Genomic DNA, 18258 nt, shown 5'->3' on the forward strand with positions numbered 1-18258 from the left:
AACTTCTGTGAGGCACCTGGGCATTCAAAGTTCTCACCACACATCTAGATAAGTTCCAAGGGGGGTCTAGTTTCCAAAATGGGGTCACTTGTGGGGGGTTTCTACTGTTTAGGCACATCAGGGGCTCTCCAAACGCGACATGGTGTCCGATCTCAATTCCAGCCAATTCTACATTGAAAAAGTAAAACGGCACTCCTTCTCTTCCAAGCTCTGCGGTGCGCCCAAACAGTGGTTTGGTTAAAGTAGACATGTGGAAAATGTTATTTATTAACTATTTTGTGTGACATATCTCTCTGATTTAAGGGCATAAAAATGCAAAGTTTGAAAATTGCAAAATTTTAAAAATTTTCGCCATATTTCCATTTTTTTCATAAATAATCACAAGTAATATCGAAGAAATGTTACCACTAACATGAAGTACAATATGTCACAAAAAAGCATTCTCTGAATCAGCAGGATCTGTTAAAGCGTTCCAGAGTTATAACCTCATAAAGTGATAGTGGTCAGAATTGTACAAATTGGCTCGGTCATTAAGTGCCAAATTGGCTCTGTCACTAAGGGGTTAAGTGGACGAACAAAAACTGTAACAAATGAAAAAAAATGTTTTTAAAAATAAATAAAAATAAAGTAAAACTTAAAATAAACCCACTTTTTCCCTCTTAACAAATTAAGAAATGAAAAAAATAAAAAAAAATTCACACATTTGGCATCGCTGCATTAATTAATCCGATCGGTAAACAGTATAACGAAAAAAAAATCAGAACCACAGAATTGCAGTTTTTCAGCCTCTTTAACAACAGAGAATAATGTAACAGGCAATCAAAACATAATATCTACCCCAAAATGTTATAAAGAAAAAACTTTGGCTAGGGTTGCAAAAAACAAGTTATCAAACTGCAGCATATCCCAAAGGCCGGGGTCACACTTGCGAGTGCAATGTGAGAAACTCGCACGAGTCTCTTGCATCAATACCCGGCACTGCCACCGACACTCGGGACTGGAGCGTTCAGCTGCCTGTATTTCTATGCATCCGCACACTCCGGTCCCAAGTGCCGGCGGCAGTGCCAGGTATTGATGCGAGGTTCTCGCATGGCGCTCACAAATGTGACCCCGGCCAAAGACTAAAACTTTTGCGCCTCTCGGAAAGAGGCGACACAAGCAAATGTTTTTTCAAACAAAATTTCTGAACTGTTTTTTAGCTACTTAAATAAAACAAAAACCATACATAGTGGTATCTGTATAATCATAGTGACCTGGAGAATCATATTGCCAGGTCAGTTTTATCATAAAATCAGCGCTGTCAATTAGAAAAAAAAATAATTGCAGAATTGCTCTTTTTTCCCTATTTTGCCACATTTGAAATGTTTTTACCCGTTTTCCAGTACATCATATGATAAAATGAATGGCATAATTCAACAGTACAACTCATCCTGCAAAACCAAGCCCTCATACGGCTATATTGACGCAAAAATAAAAGTTATAGCTCTTGGTAGAAGGGGAGCAAAAATTGAAAAATTCAAAAGTGGAAAATCCCCAGGTCATGCAGGGGTTAAAGTGGTTCTCGCAGAATCTATTTTTTTTTTTTTGTATAATCTCTGTAAAGAAACCAGGATTGTGTTCGAAAAATATGTTCGAGTCCCCGCGGCTGCATGTCTCTCGGCTGTTCAACCAATCACAGCACAGGTTTTATTTCTTAAAAAAAAAATGAAAGCTGGGCTCTGATTGGTTGCTGTGACAAATAGATACAGCTTCTCTTTCACATAGTACAGATAAAGGCCCGGTTGTATAAATCTTGTATTTATGGGTAAGACATGTCATTAAGACAAATATTCCTACTTTCACTAAGGAAATCCACGCTACCAGTGCTCACTCTGCTGCATCTATCACACAGCTGCGCAGCGCAGACAGAGAACAATATAGCTGCTCCTCTGACAGCATCAAGCGCACAGTCCGTGTCCACCCTGGGCTGTGAGCACAGGTATCTACTGAGCATGTGCAACCTGTCAAAAAAGAACTACAGGACGTATCCATGGGCATTCAGGTGAGCAAAAGCCTCTGACATACAGATTTTCAGCAGGCAATATCTGGAGCAGTGGGCACTTTTGGAAATTGATTGCATTTGACAAGTTTATTTATTTTAGGATTTTATGTCACGGAGTTATGATTGATTTTTGGGGAAATAACCCTTCAAGGAATCTGCGCAGTAAAAAGTGACTGCCTAAATCTTATCATTAGCATACTAGCATATCCATGTTAATCATTGTATTGGGAGAAAGGTTACTCACCCCCTGGTTTTCCTGGAATGTGATCACAGGCTGTGGCAATGAGGCTCCTGAACCCTTCATAAAAGAGAAGACATAAGTCACTGTAAAGAGCTGTTGACAAGCAAGTAATAAAAGACAGAGTCCTATTGATCTTGTCCTTCATGACAGCGGCAAAGTAGCATTGCTAAGAAGTGAGGCAGTATCAACACTATTTGGGTTAGTAATGTAGGTCTCCAAATTTAGAATGATTGACAGTTTTGACAAAATTTGATAAATCCAATGCAATCAAAACAATTCAGCTTGCTAGTATAAAGGCGACTTCAAATCAGTCATGGCTGTTGTGTGTACACAGCACCTACTCAGACATTTGTTTCTCCAGGGTTAGGCTACTTTCACACTAGTCCGTCGGTACGGGCCGTCGCAAACCGTCGGCCCGACGTACCGACGGACAGTGTGATTGATTGGCACAACGTGGGCAGCGGATGCAGTTTTACAACGCATCCGCTGCCCATTGTGAGTTCCGGGGAGGAGGGGGCGGAATTTCGGCGACGCATGCGTGGTCGAAAATGGCAGACCCGACGCACAAAAAAAGTTACATTGAACATTTTTTGTGCATCGCGGGCGCCAAAAACACGACGCATCCATCGCATGACGGATGTGACGTGTGGCAATATGCCGCAATGCGTCGCTAATGCAAGTCTATGGAGAAAAAACGCATCCTGCGGGCAACTTTGCAGGATGCGTTTTTTCTCCAAAACGACGCATTGCGACGTCCGTCACACAACGCTAGTGTGAAAGAAGCCTTAGATATCAACTACTAGCTTCTTTTTGTTCTCTTTTCTTGTTAAAGGGGTTGTCTAAAAGGACAAACGTTACTTTGTGATTGTAATTTAATTTTATGACACTTACTAAAAAATTATTTTTTAAAGGGAATCTGTCAGTAGGATCAACCCTCCTAAGCCGTCTATATGGGTATGCAGGTCATAGCAAGGAGAATAAAATGATAACTTGAAATCTTCCATCTGATGTCTTGTTCCGGAGAAATCCATTTTTCTTCATCTGTAAATTAGTTGTTAAAATTTGAGCCTTTATCTGCATTCAGAGCTTATTGTAAATGAAAGTTGGGGATATCAGTGTGAAGCATGGAGATGAGAAGACTGTCTGTCATTACATGTCTCACACTAGTGGTATTGCATCCTATCATCTAAAATAATCTCTGGAGGCAGATTCTTAGCGAGATCTGTGTTGGGCCTTTTTACTGCACATTTATGTTAAGAAAAATGTATTTCTTTGGAACAAGAAATTAGATCGCAGATATCAGGGTATCATGTTATTCAGCTTCCTATGACCTGCATGCCCATATAGACGGCTTCGGAGGGCTGATCCTACTGACAGATTCCCTTGAAATGTGCCCTAAGGTATCACTGTGACATATATTCCAAGCATAAAATCATGGTTAGAACGAAAGCTATTGCAATGTGACTGCAGTTTTGTATTAAGGAACGCTTCCTCAGGCCTTTGGGTATAGGGATATCAGCATGTACAGTAAGTGCCATTAGAACACTTGTCAAATATAGTGAAACATATTACTGCTGTCTTACAATCCCTTTATTCTGCTGCCTGTATGGTAGCAAGAAAAAGAGGTAGAAGAAGTAGATTAATATAGGTTTACAAGATAACCTATGGTACAAACAAAATTTGTGCGTGGTTTATATTAACTATGGAGCCACATATTAACATGTAAGCACAAAGAAGTTTTATTGTACACACACAGGAGCATTAAACATGATTGCAAAAGTGTAGATATTATAACAGTACAGGAGAGAGCAATAGACAATATGATCCGTGATTATAATAAGTTATATGTTAAAGAGGATCTAGGAGGTAAAATAAAAAGCACTATAATACATTTCATAAATACTTTATGGTGTGGCATCAACAGGCTAGTGACATTTATATTTATTAACAATTATTTATTTCTACAACTAAAACGCAACAAAAACTTCAAGCTGCAGACAACATAGCTGCGTGTAAAGGTCATTCTTCATTATATACAGTGTATATATATATATATATGTATATATATGTGTATGTATATATATATATATATACAGCTCTGGCAAACATTAAGTGACCACCACATCAAAATCCTGTCATGGGCAGCACATTCTCCAGACCTGAACCCCATTGAAAACCTCTGGAATGTAATCAAGAGGATGATGGATAGCCACAAGCCATCAAAGAAGAACTGCTTAAAATTTTGCGCCAGGAGCAGTGTGAAAGACTGGTGGAAAGCATGCCAAGACGCATGAAAGCTGTGATTAAAAATTATGGTTATTCCACAAAATATTGATTTCTGATCTCTTCCTGAGTTAAAACATTAGTATTGTTGTTTCTAAATGACTATGAACTTGTTTTCTTTGCATTATTTGAGGTCTGAAAGCACTGGGTTTTTTTTTTACGATTTCTCCTTTTCAGAAAAAAAATACAAAATTTATTGCTTGGAAATTCGGAGACATGTTCTCAGTAGTTTATAGAATAAATGAACAATTTACATTTTTACTCAAAAATATACCTATAAAGAGAAAAATTAGAGAAACTGAAAATTTTGCAGTGGTCTCTTAATTTTTTGCCAGAGCTGTATATATCCACAGACCATAAGACGGACATTTATGGGATGTACTGTGGATATGACATAGATGTCTGCAATGAAAATACCACTTTAATTCACAATCAGATAGTTACATGTGCATATAGATAGTTTGAATTCCTGCTCATAGATTCACTTTAATTATAATATTTGTTCAGGCAATTTATTTGATTTTTCGATTGGTCCAAAGTTTAATAACAACATATAGCAATGTCTATGTTTCTCTTGCAAAGTGACACCAATAAATTCTATTCTAGCGTAGCTACTCGGGGTAGAGGATGTGGTCGCATTGGGTTCATGCACATGGAGTGGCCAACATGGAGCGACCACCACTCTTAACTATGGGGCTGATGCACTTAGACTCTAGGGCAGAGCATGGAGCCATGTTGTCCCTTCAATACTGCTCTCTGTTCTGTAGTCTGCAAGTCACATTAAGTCTGCGGCCCATGGAATGGCATGGTGGCACATATCATGTCAGAGTCCCACTGCGGGACTCTGGCGGATGGAGGGATGTAGTGATGCCATCGCGCCAAGATTCAGAAGTTTTATGTATACCCCAGCGCAATGACATTGCCACATTTGTCTGCCAGTGTTGTGATGCTGTCTGACAGCGGACTCGCCAGGATCCAGGGTTTAATATGATGTTATTTTTTATTTTAATAGTCAGATCTTGAAGGTGGATGTGGCTCACTGGCTTTTCTGGGGATGTGTCTTTAGGCTGCTCTGCATTATTACCTTGTGAACAACACCTGCTTGGTAAGACAATTAAAATAAGCACTAAATAAAAAGGTCCATATATCTGGAATCGTATGGCAGTTATGTATGTTCCTGATACTTATAGGCTTTTTCTCATCGGTCTTTATGAGGGGCATTGTGGAGTCAATAGTCTTGTGTTGGTGGGCACCACCAGTAATCTATATACAGTATACCAAGGATCATCCCAATGTATACCGAAATGCATTAAACTAAGAAAAGAAAAAGGGTATGCCAAACAAAGGGATCACCTAGAAATATTTATTGATTACAATATAAACATACAAGCCACATGAAGATTTAAAAACATTTAAAACAGCCCAAAGGCCAAGAAAAACTGGACCAAAAGTTAGGTAGGTCCACCCCAAACAATCATCACATATGAAAAAGGAAACAATAGAAAATGTAGTTCCTTTCAATAAAGTATATGGTAAATTTACAATAACGAATAACAAATATCACATAATATGTAAGCAACCACATAAATCTTGTGCTGCCAGCTCAAATAAGAGACAATAAAAAAGGGAACAAAAATATAGAATGGTAACAAATTAGAGCAAGATAGATATCAGGGTAAATACAAAAATAAATAAAGGATCATTCATAGAGCATCTTCAAATACATGCATGTATAGACCTCCTTATAGGAGGAATTACTCCCTGAATGGCAAATGTGTTGCTTATTAGGCTCCCTTGTCTCAAAGATCAAATCCTGAGCAGTCCATTAATGCCTTATTATATATCCAGAGGGGTAAAGGCCCCACGTATATCAACACGTAAATGTGTCTTGCTCAGGGGGATAGTCTTTGTGGAGTCAGAGCCCAGCGAGGGGCCAGAAGACTACAGTATTTGATTCCACATACTCCTGCACTGATTATAAGCACTTCACCATCATACTGAACAATGCAGTTTTCTGCTGGCACTGCAGGAGTTAAATCTGTTCAGTTGAGAGTCTCTGAAGCATTCCTTCTTTGATGATCTCAGCTGTTCAGTGTTGGCCACTCTCCTCTACTATGAATACTCACCTCTGGCAATTAAGGATTCCCAGTGTTAGATTTATACTACCTAATGTGGAGTTGGAGGTGTTTGCTGAGGAGGTGTTTGGAGAGTTGTTCTAAAGACACTTGTTTGGTGATTTGTCTGTATGCATAACCTCATCCTTTCTTATTTGGTTGTCCCTTCCGTTTGCATCTCGTGTTCTACTCTGTTGTTTGTGAGTGAATATTTGTATGATTGGTATTTTCATTTATCCCTGTACATCTTCCTTTGTTAGTTTGGTTTGTGTATTCTTCTATACAACTACTCCGCACTTCCCTGCTTGGGGGAGGAGACAGATCATGGCTGATTTTGGAGCTCAGCAAGGTACATGGCCTCGGCATCTTTACCATTTTACCGCTACATCCCTTTATGCCCCAGGTCCAGTCATTTTGCCCACTCATTTTGTCGGAACTGGAAAAACTGGCATGAATTTTTGGGCAACTCCAAGTTGCAGCAAAAGCTTAACTTTTCAAAGCAATTTTTGCCAGAAATCTGGCAAAGTTGCTGTGATGAATCTGGGTCTTAGAATATAAATGTACAATGCAGCAATACTTTGTGCCTACATTGGAGGTGCAAAATGTCCCTAAGCTTATATAATAATTGAATGAAGCTTTTATAATTAGCAAGGCGTCCTGATAACATTTTAATTTGCTACCCAATCACAAGGCACCTTGTGCAATGTAAAGCTCTTTTGCAATCCTAGCCTCAGTCTTTGTATTTGATTGACAGGTAGAAAGTTAAAGCTTCCACACAAAGGTGATTCAGCCAGACAGCCCTGCCAGAGACTTGCTGTAATTATCAGTTTTTTCTTAACATGATTTTTAATTACTACTGATTTCATGTTTTATTGCATCTAAATATAAATATGTCTCACAGAGCAGATCCAGCCTCAACTGGTGAATCACATGGTGATAGCTTTGTCTCTGGAATAGTAGAATACCTGATTTCACCTGCTATAGAGGATGGTTATTGCGCTACTGTGGGGTTTGTGAAGGAAGGGAGAGGGTGAAATTAAAGTACCTGATACCAAATTCATGCTGTCCAGATCACTGACCACATGAATTAGGCTACTTTCACACTAGCGTCGGACTCGGCCCGTTGCAGGCGTCGGGCCGAGGTTCCGACGCTAGCAGCGAAAGCGCCGCACAACGGAGGCAGCGGATGCATTTTTCCCGCGCATCCGCTGCCCTATTGTAAGGTGCGGGGAAGTGGGGACCGCGCATGCGCGGTCGGAAAAAGCGGTCCGTCGGCAGCAAAAAACGTTACATGTAACGTTTTTTGCTCCCGGCGGTCCGCCACAACACGGCGCAACCGTCGCACGTGTGGCAATGCGTCGCAATGCGTCACTAATGTTAATCTATGGGGCAAAAACGCATCCTGCAAACAACTTTGTAGGATGCGTTTTTTTCCCCATAAACGACGCATTGCAACGTATTGCAAAAAACGCTAGTGTGAAAGTAGCCTTAGACACTGGTTCTAACAGTGCATCCAGGAACGTTTCACTGTGAAACACTCCAACCCGCCCCATGTAAGTTTGACTGGTATGTCCCTTCCTATCTACAGTAAGGGGCAGGGAGAAGCTGGCCAGGGACCTGCCTTGGATTAGTCCGCTAAGACACAGCAGACTATTCAAAGTATTTTTACAGTATGTTTCAGCAGGATTTCAAAATAAAATATACATAACCGCAAAAATGCAGCCAGTGTCTGGTAATGGCAGATGACAGGTTCTTTTTAAACCAGCCAACTCCATATTTATTCTATACAATTGGTCCAGACGAAACTAAGACACAGTAATAGCAAAAACTGTGGCTTCAATCTGATCCATACATGTCATAAGAGCTGCTTGAGTCTTATGTATCCTACCCATCCCCATTTCTGGAATACAAATCTTTCTGGCGGAAGGCGGAGCGAAATATAGTGGTGGAAAGACATGGGGCTCAGTTTATTATTGCATTTAGGCCTTTTGTTTGTCTTGTTTCTTCTTTAATTTGCCCTTTTTAAAGTCTATTTTATATAGTTTGCTGTTCTTTATGTTTGTCATTGTGCATAGAATTTGGGGTTTCGTGCTGATTCATCAATTTTGACTTTATATGTTTTTTTTGCAATTTAATGTATGCCTAAAATTTTTGTGCAAATTTTAGGAAAACGTGCAACTTTTTTCCACTACAAAATGCATAAAAAAACATTAAAGACAAAAATAAAAATAATTTTTTATTTGACACAAAATTTACGAACCACATGCGTCATTTTGAAGAATTTGGCACTTAGTTTACAAATATTCACTTAGTACACGTGCTGGTCCTCACTGTAGTGACAATGATGTGGATATGCTCCATCTAATGCAATTCTATGGGGAAAGTCCACACAGAAAATTCAGCATGCTTTCAAACACGCACCACAGGTCAAATTACACATCATAAAAATCCCATCAACTCTGCTGGAAATGAAAGACGCTGTATTTTCGACACAGCGAAAATTTGCAGTGTCAAAAGTTCATCGTGGGAGCATAGCCTTAGGTATGTTCACATGGAATTTATTTTATATGGATTTCAAAATTTGCTTAAAAATCCACATTAAGCACTGCTTCATCTACTTTATGAATAGTGTTTCATTTGGATTATGAAGCGGAAAGACTAAAAAAAATCCTCATAAAAAAAACTGTGTGTGAACATATCTTAAGGTTTATGTTCACAGAGATTTTAAGTGGATTTTGAAGCAGGTCTGTTCTGCAGCCATGTCAAAAGAACGTTGTGTGTGAACATACTGTATTTTTAAGTTTTGAAGGAGATCCATTCCAAAATCCACATCAAAAACTACTTCAGGTACTTTTTGAATACTCTTCCTGTTGATTTCAATTGGAAGTTTTATTCACACTTTTATCCATAGAATGGGGAAGGATTAACTTTCTGATCATGGGGTCCGACAACTGTGGCATCCAGCGATCCCAAAACCTACGGCTCTGAAGAGACCCAGCTGAAAGGAGCAGAAGTCAATCATGTGCATTAGTGCTCAATTCATTCTATTAGGAGTGCCGAAGGTCAGCCGAACGCAGCACTCAGCAATCTCCGGACCACCATTAAGAATGAACGGAGAGGCAGTGGCCATGATCGACTAAAGCTCCATTCATCTGGGGTTCTTCAGAATCCCCGTTCTTGGGATCGCTGGGTGACGTGACAATTGGACCCCAGTGATTGTAAAGTTATCCACCATCTAATGGATAAGGGAAAAATTTCAAACTTGAGACTACCTTTAGTGAAATGGAATCGAAAGTACCACTGTTCAGTAGACGTATTACAATACTGAAAAATGTACTATTTAAAAAATATATGTAGATGTGATATATGTAAATATACAGTACATAAGCTAAATAATAAATTATTATTGATTATATAAACCCATTGAAAGAAAAAAACCCATTATGGCCCAATGTTCATTTCATGAGGTAAATCGATAAACTGTACAACAATATCACAAATAGCCCTTCCTGACATGTCAAAGTAAGAACTGCACAAGCAATTTTATTATCTCAGCCGGCTGCAGTGTGGTTTCTATTATCAAGTAACTTCGTCATAAGGATGATTCATCCAAACAGCTGCTGGGAACAAGTTAGATTACAATGACGGGGAGATAAATGTAACAGGCTCCCTAATGGTATCTGTGGCCATATATACCTATAGTGTATGGTATAAGCAGGATGCTCTGTGCCATATGGAAAAGAGAAATATTATGGGAGTGATTCCAATAAAATCATCATAAACGTTCAGCAACTATTGCTAGTCATGCCGTAGTATTATTAGTTATTTGACTCAAATGTAAATACACTGCTCAAAAAAATAAAGGGAACACTAAAATACCACATCCTAGATATCTCTGAATGAAATATTCCAGTTGCAAATTTTTATTCATTGCATAGTGGAATGTGTTCAGAACAATAAAACATAACAATTATCAATGTAAATTAAAATGAATATCCCATGGAGGTCTGGATTTGGAATGATACTCAAAATCAAAGTGGAAAATCACATTACAGGCTGATCCAACTTCAGTGGAAATGTCTCATGACAAGGAAAAGATGCTCAGTAATGTGTGTGGCCTCCACGTGCCTGTATGACCTCCCTACTGTACAACGCCTGGGCTCCTCCCAGACCTGGACTAAAGCATCTGCTAACTCCTGGACAGTCTATGGTGCAAAGTGATGTTGGTGGATGGAGCGAGACATGATGTCCCAGATGTGCTCAGTTGGATTCAGTTCTGGGGAACGGGCAGGCTAGTCCATAGCTTCAATGCCTTCATCTTGCAAGAACTGCTGACACACTCCAGCCACATGAGGTCTGGCATTGTCCTGCATTAAAAGGAACCAAGGGCCAACCGCACCAGCATATTGTCTCACAAGGAGTCTGAGGATCTCATCTCGGTACCTAATGGCAGTCAGGCTACCTCTGGTGAGCTCATGGAGGGCTGTGCGGCCTTCCAAAGAAATGCCACCCCACACCATTACTGACCCACTGCCAAACCGGCCATGCTGAAGGATGTTGCAGGCAGCAGATTGCTCTCCATGGCATCTCCAGACTCTGCTTTCATCTGTGAAGAGCAGAGGGTGCCAGTGGTGAATTTGCCAATCCTGGTGTTCTGTGGCAAATGCCAAATGTCCTGCACAGTGTTGGGCTGTGAGCACAACCCACATCTGTGGATGTTGGGCACTCAGACCATCCTCATGGAATCAGTTTCTAACCGTTTGTGCAGACACATGCACATTTGTGGTCTGCTGGAGGTCATTTTGCAAGGCTCTGGCAGTGCTCCTCCTGTTCCTCCTTGCACAAAGGTGGAGGTAGCGGTCCTGCTACTGGGTTGTTGCCCTCCTACAGCCCCCTCCATGTCTCCTGGTATACTGGCCTGTCTCCTGGTAGCGTCTCCAGCCTCTGAACATTACGCTAACAGACACAGCAAACCTTCTTGCCACAGCTCGCATTAATGTGCCATCCTGGATGAGCTGCACTACTTGAGCCACTTGTGTGGGTTGTAGAGTCCGTCTCATGCTACCATGAGTGTGAAACCACAACCAACATTCAAATGTGACCAAAACATCAGCCAGAAAGCATTGGTAGTGAGATGTGGTCTGTGGTCCCCACCTGCAGAACCACTGCTTTATTGAGGGTGTCTTGATATTTGCCAATAATTTCCATCTGTTGTCTATTCCATTTGCACAACAGCATGTGAAATTGATTGTCAATCAGTGTTGCTTCCTAAGTGGACAGTTTTTTTTCACAGAAGTTTGATTTACTTGGAGCTATATTCTGTTGTTTAAGTGTTCCCTTTATTTTTTTGAGCAGTGTATATTTGGGAAATATAATGATATGAAAAACCAGACTGTTGGCATATTCAGTATAACTACAGATTTCCACGTGTGCCAATACAATCATACTGCCTAGTAGACACCAATGTTTGTCACAGCATGACAGTAGCTAATCTCCCTGGACATGGACAGCAGGGAAAAATTAATGAAAGATTGCAATGCAGGATAGTCGTGATCGTGGGTAAGCAGCCCCAATCAAGTTCTAAAGAAATTCAAGCTGTCCTGCAGGCTCAGGGTGCATCAGTGTCAGTGCGAACTATCTGTCGACATTTGAATGAAATGAATTGCTATGACAGGAGACCCAGGAGGACCCCACTGCTGACACAGAGACATAAAAAGCTAGACTGCTGTTTGGCAAAATGTACATGAGTAAGCCAAAATCCTTCTGGATAAGCGTCTTGTGGACAGATGAGACCAAGATAGAGTTTTTGGCAAACACATTATTCTACTGTTTACTGAAAATGGAATGAGGCCTACAAAAAAGATCACAGTACCTACAGTCAAATATGCTGGAGGTTCAAAGATGCTTTGGAGTTGTTTTGCTGCCTCAGGCACAGGGAGCCTTGCCTGTATGCTAAGCATCATGAGATCTGAAGATTACCAATGGATTTTGGGTCGCAGTGTCAGAAAACAGGATTTGCGACCTAGGTCTAAGTCTTCCAGCAGGACCCCAGACATACTTAGAGAAGCACCCAGAAATGGATGGAAACAAAGAGCTGGAAAGTTCTGAAGTGGCCAGCAATAAGTCTGGATCTAAGTCTCATTGAACACATGTGGAGAAATCTTAAAATTGCTGTTGGGAAATGGCATCCTTCAAATATGAAAGATCTGGAGCAGTTTGCAAAAGAAGAAAGTGGTTCAAAATTCCAGTTGAGAGGCGTAAGAAGCTTGTTGATGGTTATAGGATGTGATTGATTGCAGTTATTTATTCCAAAGGTTGTGCAACTAAATATTAAGATGAGGGTGCCAACAATTTTGTTTTGCCCATTTTGGGGGTTTTATGTGAAAATATGTCCAATTTGCCTTTTTTCTCTTTTTTTGTATTGTTCCAATACACACAAAGCAAATAAACATGTGCATAACAAAACATGTGTAATTTCAATAAGTTCCTGGAAGAAATACTTCATTTTCTGGAACAATTTGTAGATTGTAGATTGTGAGCCATCGCGGGCAGGGTCCTCTCTCCTCCTGTACCAGTCGTGACTTGTATAGATTAAGATTATTGTACTTGATTTTTGTTATTTATACCCCTCCTCACATGTAAAGCGCCATGGAATAAATGGCATTATAAATAATAATAATAATAATAATAATAATAATAATAATAAAAAGAGTGCCAACATTTTCGGCTATTACTGTATATATATATAATATATCTTTATGCATATATTTAAATATGTGTTTTTTTGTAAGCAATTGCTGTACTGTTTCACTTAAAGCAGCAAACTGACTTTAGTTTGCTCTCCCATTCAAGACTTTTAGGTTTTTATACTGACAACTAGCAACAAGCTATAGTTTTTAACATTGATTAGTTTAATTAACCCCTTCACACCACGGCCATTTTCTGTTTTTTTTTTTTTTCCCTGATTTTTCCTCCTTCTTTTAAGAGCCACAGCTTTTTTATTTTTCCATCCACATGACCATATGAGGGCTTTCTTGCGGGAAAAAAATGTACTTTTGAATGACACTATTAATTTTATCATGTAAGGACCTGGAAACAGGTAAAAAAAATTCCAAGTGCATTGAAATTGCAAGAAAACTGCAATTTCAACATTTTTTTGAAGGTATTTTATTTACCATATTCACTGTACAGTAAAACTGACCTGGCAATATGATTCTCCAGGTCAGTACGATTACACAGATATCAAACATGTCTATTTTTTTGTAATTTGAGGGGGTAAAAAATAGTTTCTGTATGGAGACATTATACAAATATTTTTTGGGCTATGCAGCGGTGATTGGAGACTTATATACATCTTCCCAGGATACTGTAAAACAGGTGGTAAAGGTGGTTGCAGTACTTCATATTGGTAAAACCTGATGACCGGTTCTCTTTAAGAGGTTTGCATACAAAACATGCTTCTGAATTGCATTGCTGTATTTATGCCATAAGCTTTTAGCCTGTAGCCACAAAAGTTATGAGTCAACTTTACAACATTGCATTTCAATAACATTTTAATGCCAATCCTTCGCCATGTTGAGCTTAGTACATTTCACAAAAAGAAAAAAATCAAGTTGGTGGCTGTCATATAGTAGGAACACAACTGATAATATCATGATAAATATGAGCCAGACTCTCCACAGGGGTAAATAACCTCAGAATCTCTTATCAGATCTCTCTAAGGCTATGTGTCTGGTTCATTTTATTACTGTTCACAAGTGAAGCTGCTTTAAAAGACATAAGTAAGAACAAATGTGCATTTCGTAATCTCAATATGTGCTCTGGAACTTCTAGTTTTACCGGTTTCCTCATTGACAAATCTCACTGTTAATGACTTCTTAGCAAACATGTAAGGACCTAAGAAACCACTTTGCCCAGTAAATACTGCATTATTGTTCATTTTGGAAAATACACTGTAGAGATAAAAAGTGGTTAGTGTGTCACAGAACATGAGCATAACATAGGCAGCAATTACTCACTTTACACAACTGTGTGAAAAGGAAGTCCTTCTAATATTTGGAGCTTCTGCTGCTCTGTTGAGGGCTGGGGTAGGGTGTCCTCTCTTGGCGTTTATGACTCTTGTTACCCACTTTCTATACCATCATAAGACCAGCACATGGGCATATTGTTGACTGTGTAATTCTTTGAACTGTCCCACACTTTGAAATCCTCCACATCAATCCCATTACTTTTCCAATTCTAAGTGCCGGTGTACATGGACTGACCAGCGGCACTAAACGATAGTAGATCGGTAAACATTTACCGATAGGAGATCATGCTTATGCAGCGCCCCAGAGATCTGGTCGCTGCAGTATGACACTCTGCCACTAAGGGGAGTGATGGTACGTCTGATGGCACTGAAGGATTTCTCCTGACCAGGTATCACCAGAACACATTACACTTCACACTCCGACCACTAGGGGGATAAAAAGGCTTTATTTATTGGGCCACTCCTCACACTGGTAAAACTAGGGGCTGGGGAGGAAGTTAGTCAGAAGCTCACTGGGTTGGATTCAGGCAACATCCCGTGGCAGGGGGTGTTGCGGGGAGAAGACACAGGGGGGTCCCTATCAGGCGTGGAAACCTGGCAGGAGCCTAGCGAACAGAACAGAACGTTATGGAACCGCGCTTGCACTTCCTTGCGGCGGTATCCTAAGAAATAGATAAGAAAGGGAAGGATATTGTGGAACAGTGTAAACGAGATCAAGCACAAAGGAGTACCAGTAGGAGTCGTGCCGTGAGACCGAGGCAACATCCTACTGAGGCGTGTAGCCGGTGGCCGGAACACCGCGGGAGTAACTGACTTCAGGCCTTACTTCGAACTCCGCAGGACAGTTAATTATAGGTTGGCTGTCTACCTTAAATTTCATAAGAAGACATAGGGGGCAACATTGGGAGAGGGGCGTCTCTAGGGTCCCGGAAGACCTCCAAGCCTTCCCGTCATACGGGTGCGTCCTAGCCAAAACATATCTGGGGGACGAGAAACTAGTAACATCTGGAACAAAAGAGAGAGAGAGAGCTGTAGAGAACGAACGAACGAGAACAGAAGTTGTGAGGACTATACCGAATGCTCAGCAGGGTAGGACTACAACACACAGGCGCTAGTGGTGGGCAACGATTTCCATCTGCGAGGGAAACTCTGGAAGTGCCCATCAGACCGGCCTGTCTCTGATAGCCCTGTTAAACGTGCTCTGGATTGAGGATCCTGAAGTCTTCAGTAAAGAGGTAAAGAGACTGCAACCTTGTGTCCTCGTTATTGCCTGCACCTCACACCATCGCTACCTACACCACTGGGAAACCCTGGGGACATACTTCACCTGTGGGAAGGTATACCATCCAGCTGCCATTCCATCACCCCAGCGGACCCCATAGCAGCGTCGGTCACCCTGACCGAACACCACAGGTGGCGTCACTAACCTCTGACAGACTGTACCACCACCTTTATTGGACGCCCCTTAGCAGGGTCGCGGACCGGGTCTAGCCACCGTGACAACCTCAGAACCGAACCAGAGAGGCCCGGTACCGAAACGCGTGGCCCTGTGTCTGGGGGCGATCCATTTATAGACTGTTTGCACAGGCAGACTAAGATAAATGATGCACACTGAGCAATCTGTAATAGATCATTCCGTGAGCACAGGCCGCCATAGTTCTTGGCAGTGTAAGTCCTGTTTGTGCATGATGATTTTTTTGCGCTGCACAAAAAGGCATTTCACCCAATGAACAAGCAAAACGCTGATCGTCAGACTGTATTAGAATGTCCGTTCACGATAATCTTTCAGTGTAAATGCAACTAAAGTCTAGTTCCAAGTTGACTAATGTTGCTTTGCCTAGATCCATCACCTGGCATCATTCCTGCCATTGTGTTTTGGTCATTGGCGTTACCCCATTATTAATATCTTGGTTTTCCTTCACTATTGAAGTTTCTGTATTATCTTGGTCACCCCAACTATATAACCTTTCCACTCTCTTGTCGGCATTTTTAATGATTGTGTGGCACTCTAAACATGTCACCCTACTGATAGTGATCCTTTGACAGGTAAGTCAGAAGACTGCAGTTTCATATTTAATTGCTTGCTTCCACATTAAAAACGCACTGGGATCTATTCATCTGCTCCTACCACAACAATCAGTGCCGGTTGACCAAAATGGATGACCACTTTCTTGGCCTAACAGATGAAATATATATGATAATATGAAATTTAAGGATAAAGGGTCATATCCAGCTTATTTAGCTACCACCTTTTCACAAGATAGGTGACAAGTCGCTGATTGCTGTAGGTCTGACCGCAAATACCTTCACCAATCTCAAGATGAGGCTCTGAAATGCCCCACAAGAATGGAGCAGTGGTCGGGCATCAATAGCTGAGGATAGAGCTTGGCGATCTCCAGCAATACCACAGAAAATGAATTAGCCAATTGTAATCAAACATTTCACAACCCCATTATTAGAGATCCCAGTGTTTGGACCTCCTTAGGCTAGGTTCACATTGCACTAACGGCAGCCCGTTCAACACATGCGTGAACGGGCTACTGTTAACGCAAGTGCCGAATTTCGCTAGCGCTAGCGCAGATAGAGATAGCAGATGCTCTATCTGTGCTAGCAGTGACGGATCCGGAAACGCTGCAGCCCGCGTCTCGGGGTCCGTCACTCAATGACGGCACATCGCTAGCGCACACCCATTGTGGGCGTGCACTAGCGATGCGTCCGACATAGCAATTTGAACCCAGCCTTACACATTAGACTAATATTGGATGAACCTGCAGATAACGATGGGTTATGCTGACTCTAATGTGTTTTGGGGGCTTCAGCCACCAAGATTGCTGAAGCATTGCTTGGGTGAGAGCCATCTAATGTGTATGGCCAGCATAAGGCGTTTATACTGACTACTACAGAAGAATAATATTTTGGACTTTAATCTTTAATTGAATTCTACTAACAAATGTTAAAAAAGTCAAAAATTCTTTAATAAATAACCACTTCTGATAGTGTCCTCATAAAAGTAAAAATTTAATTATTAAAATAATATTTGCTACGTTATCAGTGTAAACATTTAACTATAACATTTGCAACGGCTTCACTACTCTTATCTTTTCCTTATCGTTGTACTTTCCTCTTAATGGAAGTCAAGCAGAAACAAGAAATTGGGGTGGAAGACATGCGCAACTGTAGGCAATAGCAGATGTAAAATAACAGATGATTAGTCTAAGCCAGCAAGCTGAAATGTTTTCCTTGCTAGTATACATCAATATTTATAAAAATGGAGCCTATTCTAATTACTTACGGTATGTATCACACTATTAGGACATTATATTTTAAATGAGGGCTTAACATACATAACATAAGAACAAACCCAAAAAACAAGCAAATACAATAAACATGGGCTTACTGAGCAGCAGACTGGCACAAGGAGAAGGCCCTGTCTTTGGAGGTTTAGAATGTATCGTTTCATTAAAAAATATGCAGATTTTAAACAGGATGACATTGTGGCATGATGAATGTTATAAGGATCAGATATTTAGATACAAAGATATTTAGAATT

General features: G+C 40.6%; 1 protein-coding gene across 2 annotated transcripts in view; it reads right to left on the reverse strand.

Moving 5' to 3' along the window:
• The window catches only part of ELL3 (elongation factor for RNA polymerase II 3), a 143804-nt gene that overhangs the window by 94331 nt on the left and 31215 nt on the right, over window positions 1-18258 (reverse strand). Inside the window, exon 2 of one of the 2 annotated variants that reach the window (XM_069766143.1) lies at window positions 2286-2339. The exons of the other annotated variant lie outside the window; for it this stretch is intronic. Within the exon in view, the coding sequence (XP_069622244.1) occupies window positions 2286-2339 (54 nt within the window). The remainder of the gene's footprint in view (window positions 1-2285; window positions 2340-18258) is intronic. 2 annotated transcript variants of the gene reach the window in all.

The sequence above is a fragment of the Ranitomeya imitator genome, chromosome 4 (genome assembly GCF_032444005.1).
Source record: "Ranitomeya imitator isolate aRanImi1 chromosome 4, aRanImi1.pri, whole genome shotgun sequence".
NCBI lineage: Eukaryota > Metazoa > Chordata > Amphibia > Anura > Dendrobatidae > Ranitomeya > Ranitomeya imitator.